This window comes from Primulina eburnea, chromosome 6, assembly GCF_022965805.1.
Source record: "Primulina eburnea isolate SZY01 chromosome 6, ASM2296580v1, whole genome shotgun sequence".
NCBI lineage: Eukaryota > Viridiplantae > Streptophyta > Magnoliopsida > Lamiales > Gesneriaceae > Primulina > Primulina eburnea.
In genome coordinates, this window is record NC_133106.1 from 16,199,641 (window position 1) to 16,212,071 (window position 12,431).

General features: G+C 39.6%; 2 protein-coding genes across 3 annotated transcripts; one reads left to right on the forward strand and one right to left on the reverse strand.

Annotated features, from left to right (window-relative positions):
• Positions 1 to 1,164: 1,164 nt before the first annotated feature.
• Positions 1,165 to 2,510, forward strand: LOC140833343 (uncharacterized). Its single transcript, XM_073197712.1, has 4 exons — positions 1,165 to 1,195; positions 1,273 to 1,536; positions 1,944 to 2,059; positions 2,149 to 2,510. The coding sequence occupies exons 1-3, from the start codon at positions 1,193 to 1,195 to the stop codon at positions 2,034 to 2,036; spliced, it is 360 nt and encodes a 119-aa protein (XP_073053813.1). The 5' UTR covers positions 1,165 to 1,192; the 3' UTR covers positions 2,037 to 2,059; positions 2,149 to 2,510.
• A 1,212-nt stretch (positions 2,511 to 3,722) lies between these two features.
• Positions 3,723 to 10,139, reverse strand: LOC140833344 (uncharacterized). 2 transcript variants are annotated; one of them, XR_012118423.1, is made up of 2 exons: positions 4,664 to 4,774; positions 3,723 to 3,886 (listed from the first exon to the last, which is right to left on the reverse strand). XR_012118423.1 is itself a non-coding variant. In XM_073197713.1 (2 exons), exons 1-2 carry the CDS (start codon positions 10,106 to 10,108, stop codon positions 3,849 to 3,851), a joined length of 609 nt encoding a protein of 202 aa, XP_073053814.1. In that variant the 5' UTR covers positions 10,109 to 10,139; the 3' UTR covers positions 3,723 to 3,848. The 2 variants fall into 2 exon arrangements, 1 of the variants encoding a protein (XP_073053814.1); XM_073197713.1 differs by lacking the exon at positions 4,664 to 4,774 and adding an exon at positions 9,538 to 10,139.
• Positions 10,140 to 12,431: the final 2,292 nt, after the last annotated feature.

Sequence of the window (12,431 nt, forward strand, 5' to 3'; positions counted from 1 at the left end):
TTTATTATTATCTTATAAGTATATAATATATACCAAAACTTATAAATGTGGTCAAGTATTTATTGTGCTATATATATTTGTAAACACTAAATCAAGGTTCTCATTTTAAATGGTTGGTAAAACCAAACTAACATTTAAATGGTACCAAGAAATTAATATTATAATATATTCATATATAATAAATCAAGGCATCCACTTTAAATTGTTGGTAATACAAAACTAACATTTAAATGGTTCCAAGAATTTAGTGTAATATATAGCAACAATAAATCAAAACTCCCACTTATAAGTAGGGTATAAAAATACTTAAATAAATAAATATAACATAAACAATAAATAATGATAAAATAATATAAAACATAGATTCTTACCTTTTAGTAACCTTATTATCATGCCAAGAGTTTCACCTTTTCATCTCAACTTTAGGAAGTTATCTATTCATTATTCAAAGTGTAAAACCTTGAATATGAAATTATCATGCTAATTATATTTAAATGAAGAAATAAAGGAAAAATATAGAGAGTAATATTATGAACTCAAAGGTTTGTTCATAGAATGATGGATATCTCAATACATTACAATGCACCCCTATTTATAGCCAAATTTGGGGAGACAACCACAAATAAAATATTATTTTTTTACACAAAAGTCTTCATTGGTGTTCCAAGATATTATATTATATTACACATCACTTTTGAAAATCTTCTTCAACGAATTTGCTTCTTCACATAAAAAGAAACATGTGGATAATTGAGTTGTCTAGTAGTGGTATTTTTTTCAAAACATTTTACCAAGTAATTTGAGAGATATGGTCAAAATACTAGAGCATGGTAAAACTGTCACTCCTTCGGTAACTTTATTTGTTGCTTAATTTGATCCCACTTGTGAGAATATTTTTATCTCATGGTTGCCATCAATATTGTAGATAATAACATCAACTTTCTACAGGTCCAAGAATCATCTTAATCTCATTTGAAACTCCAAGTTTATTCTTGTTTTATCGAACCTGTAAAAAATAGTAAAAACTTGTAATTACAAAACAACTTATATTTTATACAATTTATTATAAAAACATATAATATTTAAACATTTAATAAAACAAAAACTATATATTTATATTATAAAACATTTAATTAATGTACAATTTTTATTTTTATCAGACAACCTAGTGGTGAAGCTATTAGAGAAAAAAATGGTAATAAAATTCTGTAAAAAAAAATTGTCAACTTAAATTCATTATTTTCTCATAAATTATTTGTTTGTTATTTGCAGAAAGAAATAGAAGAATCTGAGCCTGAATCTCAAAACACTACTAACATTGCTGAGGATGCAAATAGCCTTGTATTTGGGAAGGAAATTCGAGGTAAAGTGCGTGGAATGGGCTTTGGAGTTACACCTTCAAAAGTTGGAGCATCTTTGCAACAAAATGGAACTATTAAACAACTTCAAAGTATGATGCACAACCTTCAACAAGAAGTGCAACAAATGAGGTCCATTATTTTCCAAAATATGAGGCAACAAAATGAGCAAGAACAGGTTAGTAATTAAACGACATTAGATAAAATAATTTTTATTGATGATGTTGAGAATTTTTGTTTAGTGACCTATGATTTTGTCTTGATCACTTTTTTGTTTTATTGTTGAGTAGAAAAATGGTATAAGCTTCACTAGTGTTATTTAGTTTACTTTCTAGCTTTAATGCATTTTTATTTTGCACTTGAATTTTTATATTTAATTTGGTTGATGTGGTCATAATAATTTGTGCATTGGCTTTCTTACTAAATAATGAAATTATATTTTGGATTAAAATTGATGACATGCAATGTGCTTCTTCTGCACAGTATATTTTCTAGTTATCTAACAGTAGAAGTAATCTAATGAATCCTCTTACATTGGAGATTTGTTGTTTGAGATTTTTTTTTTTGCTTTATCTCAATATGTAGGTTGGTAGTGGTGGCAGTATTGGGATTGAGAATGATATTGGTAGCGGCTATGATATCAGTCGTCCCAAAAAAGTGGCAATGTTGATAATGTGAACCAACATCAAGTTGCATCTCGGGTAACTATCTTAAAATTTTGTGTTATCTAAACCAAATTTGTTATAAAATAGATATTGCATAATTAATAATTTTTATTGTTTATATGCAGTCAAATTTAAAGAATGCGAGTCATGGAGATATCCTTGAAAATACTAAATGTAAGTTGCTTCATTGGTGTGGTGATGGAGTTGTTGAAGGTCGAATTGCATCCACAGATCCAACGGTAAAAGTGCGTCACGTTCCCCTTGGTGGATCTTTTTGGAAAGTTTGGGTTGATAGAGTTCTTGTGGAGCAGGTAGACTTAATTCGGCCGAATTCTGAAATGATTTTTCTGGATGATGCAGTTGGAAGCACAGTAGCATGGTTTTCTAAATTTATCGTTTTGGGTGACTGATACAGATCCTATTGATTCTAGGGTTTGAGACACTATTGCATCAAACCATCATATTACTGAGTATTTTGTTTACTTTATCAAGTTTTTTGTCTTATTGGATAAAGGAGATTTGACATTAATTAATTAGTTTTTATGTTATCTTATTATTTTGCTTTAATTCTGGTGATTGGTTGGATGTGGTGTGATAAATCTTTTGAGTTTCAATTTTGGTTCATAATAATATAAATATCGTTAATGTGCTGCACGTTGCTGATAAACCAAATCGACAGCAAACTTTGTACAATGTTGAACATGTCAATTACAGCTTGTATTGCACCCTACAAACAGATCACTACTTTTTATTGCAGAGTGCAACTGCACGCTGTCAATTGCTAATTGTTCATCAACAACATATTACGCACGCCATGGATAGTTTTAATCGCAGCGTGCAATGTCCGCTGCCAATTGTTCAACATATCAACAGCATATTTTGCACGACGTTGATACTTTTAACCATAAAGCGCGGTGCACGCTGTCGAAAGATAACTATCAAAAGCACACTTTTCACGCTGTTATTAGAGTAAACCGCAGCGTAAACCACATGTGGACAATAGTTTAACTATCAATAGCACACTCTGCATGCCGTTATTAGAGTATACCGCAGCGTAAACCGCACGCTACCAATAGTGTCAAACTTAAGACGGCTTTTAACATTACAGCGTGCGTCGTAGCGTGCACCTTTCCGCGGCGCATATTGCACGCTGCAAAACCCACTTTTCTTGTAGTTGTGGTTGTAAAAATTGTGCAGCATTATAATTCTTACAAATAAAATTTGGATGACCTCGCCAACCTCGATTAAAACATTAAGAATATGATTTAAAAATTTTCTTTTTGAAAGTGTTCATGCAACGTACCATATTTTTTACTACTTGAAATTTGCGGAACAATAAAAGTTTTCTTAAAAACCAATAACTTTCAAACTGATGATCAAATATGAACTTGTCCAATTAAAAGTATTTGCAAAAGAGTAAACACAATTAAAGTTTCTAAAGAAAAAAAAATGCTTGGTTAAACATTGTAAACAAAACGTGAAATCAGAGTATTTTGAACGCTTCATAAAAACTTGAAATAGGGCGGTCCTCGGGTTTAGCCTCCCGCTCAGTCCAAGACAGCTCACTGGTCCTCACCTATGAAGGCCCAAAAATCCTCGCTTGAAAATTTGTAGAAAATTAAAAATTTTCTTTTTAAATAATTAAAATGTCTCATTCATAATTAAAACGATAAACAAAGTTTGATATTCAAGATGGCAGCGGAATTAAATATTTGTTTGCAAAATAACAATTTAAGAATATCCAACAACTGATAAAATGTTTGCATAAAAATAACAAATGCTGAACTGAGGTCCTCGGGTGCCACTACTGCCGACCCAAGCTGGCTCACTGGTCCCCGCCCTCGGCCCTGGCCTCATCAGTACCTACAACAATCAAGTCTAGTGAGTCTAAAGACTCAACATGCATATATCGTAGGTAACGAGTAAAATATAATTTTCATGGATAAAATATTATGTCATGAGGCATACTGGAAATAACTTGTACTGAGCAATTATAATGCGTGCATAACTGAACTGAAAAATCATAGTAAAAATGTTTGCTCCTTGGAGCCCTGTACTGAAATAACTGGTAATAATTTTTCTGTTAAGATTATGGTCTACGCATGTGGCCCCTGCACTGAACTGAACTGAACTGATCGGTAACTGGCTACCGGGGAGTATAAAACTGAACTGAGCTGGCCGGTCACTGGCGACCGGGTGGTACCAAACTGAACTGAGCGGTCACTGGCGACCGTATAAAATAATGCTCCCATAATAGTGAATTGACCACAAGCAATATCGCATAAATCTCAAAAATAAGTATTTTCTATTTTTATGCACGTAAATTCTCACCCAAGAGAAATTCTGCACGTCGGGGTATGGTTATTGTTTTGCTGTCATGGATCGTTCCAGTGGCCATTTGATTGACTATGGCACAATCTAGACATCTAGGGGCATGGTATGAACCGTGGCTAAGGGCCATAGGCCAACCAAGATCCACACCATTCAACCAAATTGAACACACACATGCTGTAAAATGAAGAGGGGCGAAAGGGTGCAGGGGCTGTTCTTGGGTTTGATTTAAATTCCGATGCACCATGGACCAAGCCACCAAAAGGGCAACTTAGTCACGTCTTAGAAATGCTAGGGAAGTGATCTAACCATGGCTATGGGCCTTGGGGCAGCCAAGATCAGATTCGTTCCCCACATGACAGCAAACAGAATTTTGAAACACAAATCTGCACCTATGGGGAGGTTGCTGTTATTTCGGTTTTCTAGCAAGCATGGGGATTGTTTTAATGGACCAACATGGTCCTAATGCATCCTATTACATGTCTAGGAGTCGCCTTGGGAGCCTGGAACCGAACCAATACCTGAAACCAACACAGCAAAGCAACCCGTGAAGAGCATCAAGAAAACCGAAAATCTGCATGTGTTGTTTTCTGAAAAATTCTTGAAACATTTCGGTTTTTGGCTTTCAAAACCTGTTCATATAATGAAAATAATTGATAATAGGACTTGATTGAAGATTCAAGGAAGAATATATGCATGCCTGGTTTCGTTTTGAAAGAAAAACGAAAGAATGAGACGATCCGGCACGGAGGAGATGGAGCGATTTCTTTTCTTGCTTGCTACTGAATTTTTCCTCTTGTGTCTAGCTATGCAACCCACGGTTTTCTACTCTGAAATGGCTCTCTTTTTTGGTCATGGAGGGGTGAGAATGATGGTATGCAAGGTGAGGGGCAAGATCCACAAACAAAGGGTTTAAATGCAAGACCAAGTCTACCACTCATTTAATATTTGCACATATTTGTCAAGTCTTCTTGGGGAATGCCTTGGCCGATTCTTACATGGTATCCAAGGCTTGGATATTGCTTAATAACTAACTAATTAAGGTTAGGTTAATAATTGAAAAGATTAGCATGTTAAAATTTACATGGAATGGGTCAAAGGTGAGTTGGCAAAATAATTGTCTAGGTACTAAGGGGTGGCCGAAATTCTTGGAAATAAAATGAAGGGAAACGTTGATTATGAAGTAAATTTACAATCCTTAAAAGCCTTATCTATCCTTTAAATAATTTAGTGAACTAACCCCTTAATTATTGAAACTTAAATGAACTAATTTTCTACTCACCTCAAGTTGTATAAATAATTTCTTAAGCCTTCATTATAACTTAAATTAACTTACTTGCTAGATAAATTAAATTCTGGAAATATTTTCTGAATCTTAAATTTTATCTCTAAACTCCAACTCCAGTCCGGCCTAATTGAAATAACTGAAATAGTAAAAATCAAACTATTGCATGAAATAATTAACTTAAGTAAAAAAAATCATTTAAATACTCATGTAATGAAATCAATTTAATTTAAAATACTATAATTATGCATGGCTTAATACGTAGTCTGATTTATGGGTTCTACAATCCTTCCCCCCTTAAAAGAAATTTCGTCCTCGAAATTAGAACTCACCGAATAACTCGGGGTAACGATCTCTCATCTCCGGCTCAGACTCCCACGTAGCTTCCTCCTCTGAATGGTTGAGCCATTTGACTTTGACTCGCTTAACCAGCTTGTTCCGAAGCTTCTTCTCCTGTCTGTCTAATATCTGTACTGGCCTCTCCTCATAAGATAGGTTCGGAGAAAGTTGCAACGGCTCAAAATTCAGCACATGCGAAGGATTTTCCATATACTTCCTTAGCATAGAGACGTGGAACACATTGTGTACTACGGCCAGATTCGGCGGAAGAGCCACACGATAAGCAAGCGTCCCAACTCTGTCAAGGATCTCAAACGGTCCAATGAATCTCGGACTGAGCTTCCCTTTCTTTCCAAATCGCATAACACCTTTCATAGGTGCTATCTTCACAAAGACGTGGTCGCCAACGGCAAACTCTAGGTCTATCCTTCTCTGATCTGCATAGCTCTTCTGTCGACTTTGAGCAGTCCTCATCCTATCACGGATCTTGACTTCTACATCGGCAGCCTGCTGAACAATTTCTGGACCCAACTCCGCTCTCTCTCCTATTCATCCCAATGAACAGGAGATCTACACTTACGGCCATACAAAGCTTCATACGGTGCCATACGAATAGAAGACTGGAAGCTGTTGTTATAGGTGAACTCTACCAATGGAAATTTCGACTCCCAACTCCCTGAGAAGTCAATCACACAAGCATGGAGAAGATCCTCTAAGATCTGAATAACTCGCTCTGACTGCCCATCTGTCTGCGGATGGAAAGCTGTGCTAAACAGCAACTTCGTACCCATAGTCGAATGCAAGCTCTTCCAAAAAGAGGAAGTAAATCTAGGGTCTCTGTCAGATACGATAGAAACTGAAATACCATGAAGTCGGACTATCTCCCGGATATACAACTCTGCATACTGAACCATGGTGAAAGTCGTCTTAATAGGCAAGAAGTGCGCTGATTTGGTAAGACGATCAACAATCACCCAGATAGCATTCGATCCTCTGACTGACTTAGGCAAACCGGTAACAAAGTCCATGGTAATATTCTCCCACTTCCACTCGGGAATGGGAAGAGGCTTGAGCAAGCCGGCTGGTCTCTGATGCTCTGCCTTCACTAGCTAACAAGTCAGACACTCAGATACAAAACGTCTGATGTCCTTCTTCATCTCAGGCCACCAATACAACAACTGTAGATCTTTGTACATCTTCGTACTCCCAGGGTGAATGGAGTACGGCGACATATGGGCCTCTGATAGAATATCTGCTCGGATAGTATCACTGTTAGGAACCCACATCCTGTCTCGGTATCGCACTATACCGTCGCTGACGGAATATAAGACACTGCCCTTGGCTTCATCTCTCTTCTTCCACTGTGTCAATTGCTCATCTGCTGACTGACCGCTGCGAATACGGTCAAGAAGAGAGGACTGAATCGTCAAGGTAGATAGACGAGGAACTCTACCGTGAGGATAAGTCTCAAGATCAAACCTCTGTATCTCAAGCTGAAGAGGTCTCGAAACTGTCAAATGAGCCATCACTGCGACTTTTCTGCTCAATGCATCCGCAACTACATTAGCTTTACCCGGGTGGTAGCTAATGTCACAGTCATAATCCTTCACAAGCTCCAACCAACGCCTCTGACGCATGTTCAGCTCCTTCTGTGTAAAGAAATACTTGAGGCTCTTGTGGTCGGTAAAGATCTGGCACTTCTCTCCATACAAATAAGTCTCCAGATCTTCAGGACAAATACTACGGCTGCCAACTCTAGATCATGGGTGGGATAGTTCTTCTCGTGGATTTTCAGCTGTCGAGAAGCATATGCTATCACTTTCCCATGCTGCATCAATACTGCGCCAAGACCGAGCTTCGAAGCATCGGTATACAGAACAAACTCTCCGGGCCCTGACGGCATGGCCAAAACTGGTGCTGAGATAAGAGCTTGCTTCAAAGTATCAAAGCTCTTCTGACAATCCTCGCTCCATAAAAATTTCACTTTCTTCTTGGTCAATGATGTGAGCGGAACTGCGATAGATGAAAACCCCTTGATGAACTTCCTGTAGTAACCTGCTAAGCCAAGAAAACTTCGAATCTCAGACGCATTCTGTGGCACAACCCAATCTCTGACCGCTGCAACTTTTGCTTGGTCTACCTCAATACCACTGCTTGAAACAATATGGCCTAAGAACGCCACCTTCTCCAACCAGAATTCGCATTTACTGAACTTCGCGAACAACTTATGCTTCTGCAAGGTCTGCAACACTGTGATCAAATGTCGACTGTGATCCTCTTGACTCTTGGAGTAGACGAGAATGTCGTCTATGAACACTATCACAAACTGGTCAAGATACGGCTGAAATACGCGATTCATGAGATCCATGAAGATCGCTGGCGCATTCGTCAGACCGAATGACATCACAAGGAACTCATAGTGACCATAACGAGTCCTGAAAGCAGCCTTGGAAACATCAGCATCCTTCACCCTCAACTGGTGATAACCGGAACGCAGATCAATCTTGGAGAAAATCGAAGCTCCCTGCAACTGGTCAAAAAAATCCTCGATCCTCGGAAGTGGGTATTTGTTCTTCACTGTAACCCTGTTCAATTCCCGGTAGTCAATGCAAAGTCTCATAGAGCCATCCTTCTTCTTAATAAACAAGACTGGCGCGCCCCAAGGTGAGAAACTAGGGCGAATGAACTCCTTGTCAAGAAGTTCCTGAATCTGCTTCTTAAGCTCTGCCATCTCTGTCGGTGCAAGTCGGTACGGAGCCTTTGAGATAGGAACCGTACCTGGCATAAGCTCGATGGAAAACTCCACCTCTCTCTCGGGTGGCATACCAGAGACGTCTTCGGGAAAACGTCTAAGAAATCTCTGACAATCGGAACATCTGAGGCTGACTGGCTAGGTTCCTCGGGGACTGATAAAAAGGTTGCTAGAAACGCCCGACACCCTCTATGCATGAGCTTCCAGCCTGAACATAAGGAATAATGCGCGGTAAGGGAAAGTACCTGTCCGGCTCAAATAAGAACTGCTCCATTCCTGGCGGTCGGACAAGAACAGATCTCCGCTGGAAGTCTATCAACACTCTATTTCTCAATAGCCAGTCCATCCCTAGGATGATGTCAAATTCTGGCATCGGTAGCACGATCAGATCCGCATAAACAAGATTACCGTGCAGCTCAAGATCTATATCTCGGGTAACATTGGTAGTTGCCATCTCCTCGCCTGACGGCAACACTACTGAAAAGGATGTGTCTAGCCCAATGGTCTTGATCTTGAGAAAGTTTGCAAAGACCTCCGAAATAAACGAGTGAGTGGCCCCTGAATCTATCAGGGCCTTGGTAGCGGAACCAGATATAAAAATTCTCCCTGAAAGATCGGAACTCTAAGTTGAACCCAATAGCTACAAGAGTTAAACTTATAGGCATGCAAAGGTCAAAGTTCTTCTAACTTAAATCCCCAAACTAATATTGAGCAGAGCATGCAATCCTATCGCAGTTCTAAGTTCAAATCTAAATCCCGATTCCCAAAACACGGAAATTCAAATAATAAATTAAAGCTTAAAAGTACCTGTCAACAACATAGTCTCCGGGTTTGTTTCCGCGGCATGGAGAGCAAAAACTCTGCCTTGGGTAGGCAGATTCCTCTGAGGGCACTGCAGCAACATGTGGTCTGGACTGCCACATTTAAAACACTTTCCTGAGCCAGACATACATGCTCCAGGATGGCGGCGTGAGCACCTGGGACAGACTGGGTGCTCAAAAGTCCTCGGGGATGGGCGTCCTCGTTGCTGCTGCTGCTGCTGGCCTCTGTTTCTAGGCGGTCCATGAAAAGGCCTCTTGTTCTGCTGCTGATGCTGATGAGGAGGAGGGCGGTGTGGTACCTGGACTGGGCGCTTGCCCTGGCGATCCCTCTCGATATCCCGCAGATCCTGCTCTGCGGCTAGAGCTTTGGAGACAGCAATCTCATAAGTAGTAGGGTCAGACACCCTAACATCACGGCGCAAGATCGGCCGTAGACCCACCAAGAAATGCATCATCTTGGCTCTGGCATCATTTGCGATCAGGTGCACAAAATGACAGCCCCTATCGAACTTACGGATGAACTCCGTAACCGTCATATCTCCTTGCCTCAAGCTCATAAACTCAGTGTTCAACCTCGTGCGCACTTCCTCAGTAAAATATTTGGAGTAGAAAACCTCCGTGAAGCGTGTCCATGTCAGCGTAGCCAAGTTCAGGGCCACTGACGTTCCTCCCCACCATAAGCGGGCATCTCCCCTGAACAGATAGGTGGCACATCGGACTCTGTCTGCATCTCCAAGCTCCATGAACTCGAAGATAACCTCGAGGGATTTGACCCATTCCTCGGCAATCATGGGGTCAGAAGTCCCAGAAAACTCCTTCGGACGCATATTCATAAACCTCTCATAGACAGCCTCGGGCCCTGTCGGCCTGGCTGCGGCAGCAACAACGGCATTGTTCCCCGCAAACTGTGCGAAGAACTGCGTCATCCCAACTAGCATCTGGGCAATCATATCAGGCGGAGGGGGTGGAGGTAAGTCTTCCTCCCGCCTACATTCCTCACCGTCCTCATGACAACGCTCCTCGCCACCTCTCGGGCGTCCAACCTGGCGTCTAGGGGGCATACTATTCAAAACATAACCCATACTTAACTAACATGCATAATTCCATAACTTATTCAAATTTAAATACTAAACGATAAAAATCTGGACGTAATATATATTTCATGAAGACATGCTGTTAAATAAGCCATGCTTTAAATAAAATGTTGTAATGTAAAACTTACAGACCGAAGACGTGGCTTCGTGAGTTTCTCGTGGTCAATAATAGTGTAACCCTTTACAAGAACATAGGCTCTGATACCAACTGTGAAGGCCCAAAAATTGTGGGGACCCGGACGCTAATCATGTTCTTAATCGTCATTGGGACTAAATCAATTATAATAAACAGGGTCTAAATTTTTTTTTTTTAAATGCGGAAGGTAATGGAATCAAACTACTATACATATCAGTATAAAAGTATCACTCTGATAAAATATACAATCATACATGCTCAGGTTCAACAACTACAATCAAGTGTTTAAACCCTAGCTCTAGTCCAAGTCCGGTATCACCACTCTAATCTCAGTCTGTCTTCATCTCTGTGACCCTGTACCTGTCCCACCATTTGTCATGCACACATACAAACAAGACAACAGCCGGATAACTCCGGTGAGATATAAATATCCCAGTATAAACAATGTATTAAATGCAATCATATAAAACATATATAAAAGCCTAAACAAACATCGAAGCATGTATCTAATCTGACTACATGAATCAATGACTCGTGATCTACTCTTATCTTAACTCAAATCTAGGGATCCCAATCTAATTTAGACTTTGGTATGCTGTATCGAGTGTGTCTGAGATAGACGTCGATCTACATCTGAAGCTCGTCGATACACCGTAAGTCTAGAGTCTTATCGGTTCTGAGAAAGACTCGGCGGTTCTGCCCTAGCAAGGCTGTCTGCCCTAGACTCGGACTCTGACCCTGTTCTAAGTCAATCCATTAATATATCAATCTGATAATCTGCAAATATCTATACAATAAAATAAAGTATGTGATTTAGAGAAACTCAAGTCAAACCTAACTCGAGTTGTGCAATCCCGAATCAACATTTATTTATACCTTTCTCGCTGTCGATCTGATACAGTCGAAGTCTTGATTCAAAGTCTGTCACTGTTCAATCTGGCAATGATAATATCAATATTCTGTATCAATATTATAATCAAATCACAACATCTCTGTTTTATCATATTCTGGCGGTACAACAGTACAATCTGACTACACCGGTACTACTATATCAGTATATACCAATTCCAATCATTTACAATCAACCACCATACAAATCTGACATCACATCTCAGTCAATTTCATTCTGAAATTCATAACAATTCCATATTTAGTCTGTTTCTTAATCTGACTTCGATTCTACGCTATCTAACATGTCAAGAATAACATATATGACGTGTATTCAATTCTAACAACATCATAATTCCAAGACATGTCAAAACGTAATAAAACTTACGTCCAGTTGTAGCCCACGTTGATAGGAGCTCGGTACCGAAGTCTGATTTAAAATCTAACGGACGGATTGAAATATAAAGGCGTAAGGATTATTTCTTAACCTCCCACGAGCCTTTTTCTCATTTCTTCATCATTTTGTTGCTTGTATATACGTATATATATCCAGACTTGCATGTTATAGGAACGTGTCACCTTTTCTTGCATCTTGGTCGGCGCTCGAGCGGTAATAATATACCGCTCGAGCGCGGCCCTCTCGGCTCGAGCACTTTCAATTTGCTCCTTTGGCGCTCGGGCGGTAATAATCTACCGCCCGGGCGCCAACTCCTCTGCCCGCGACGTATTTTACAGCAACATTGGCGCTCGGGCGGTCGATCT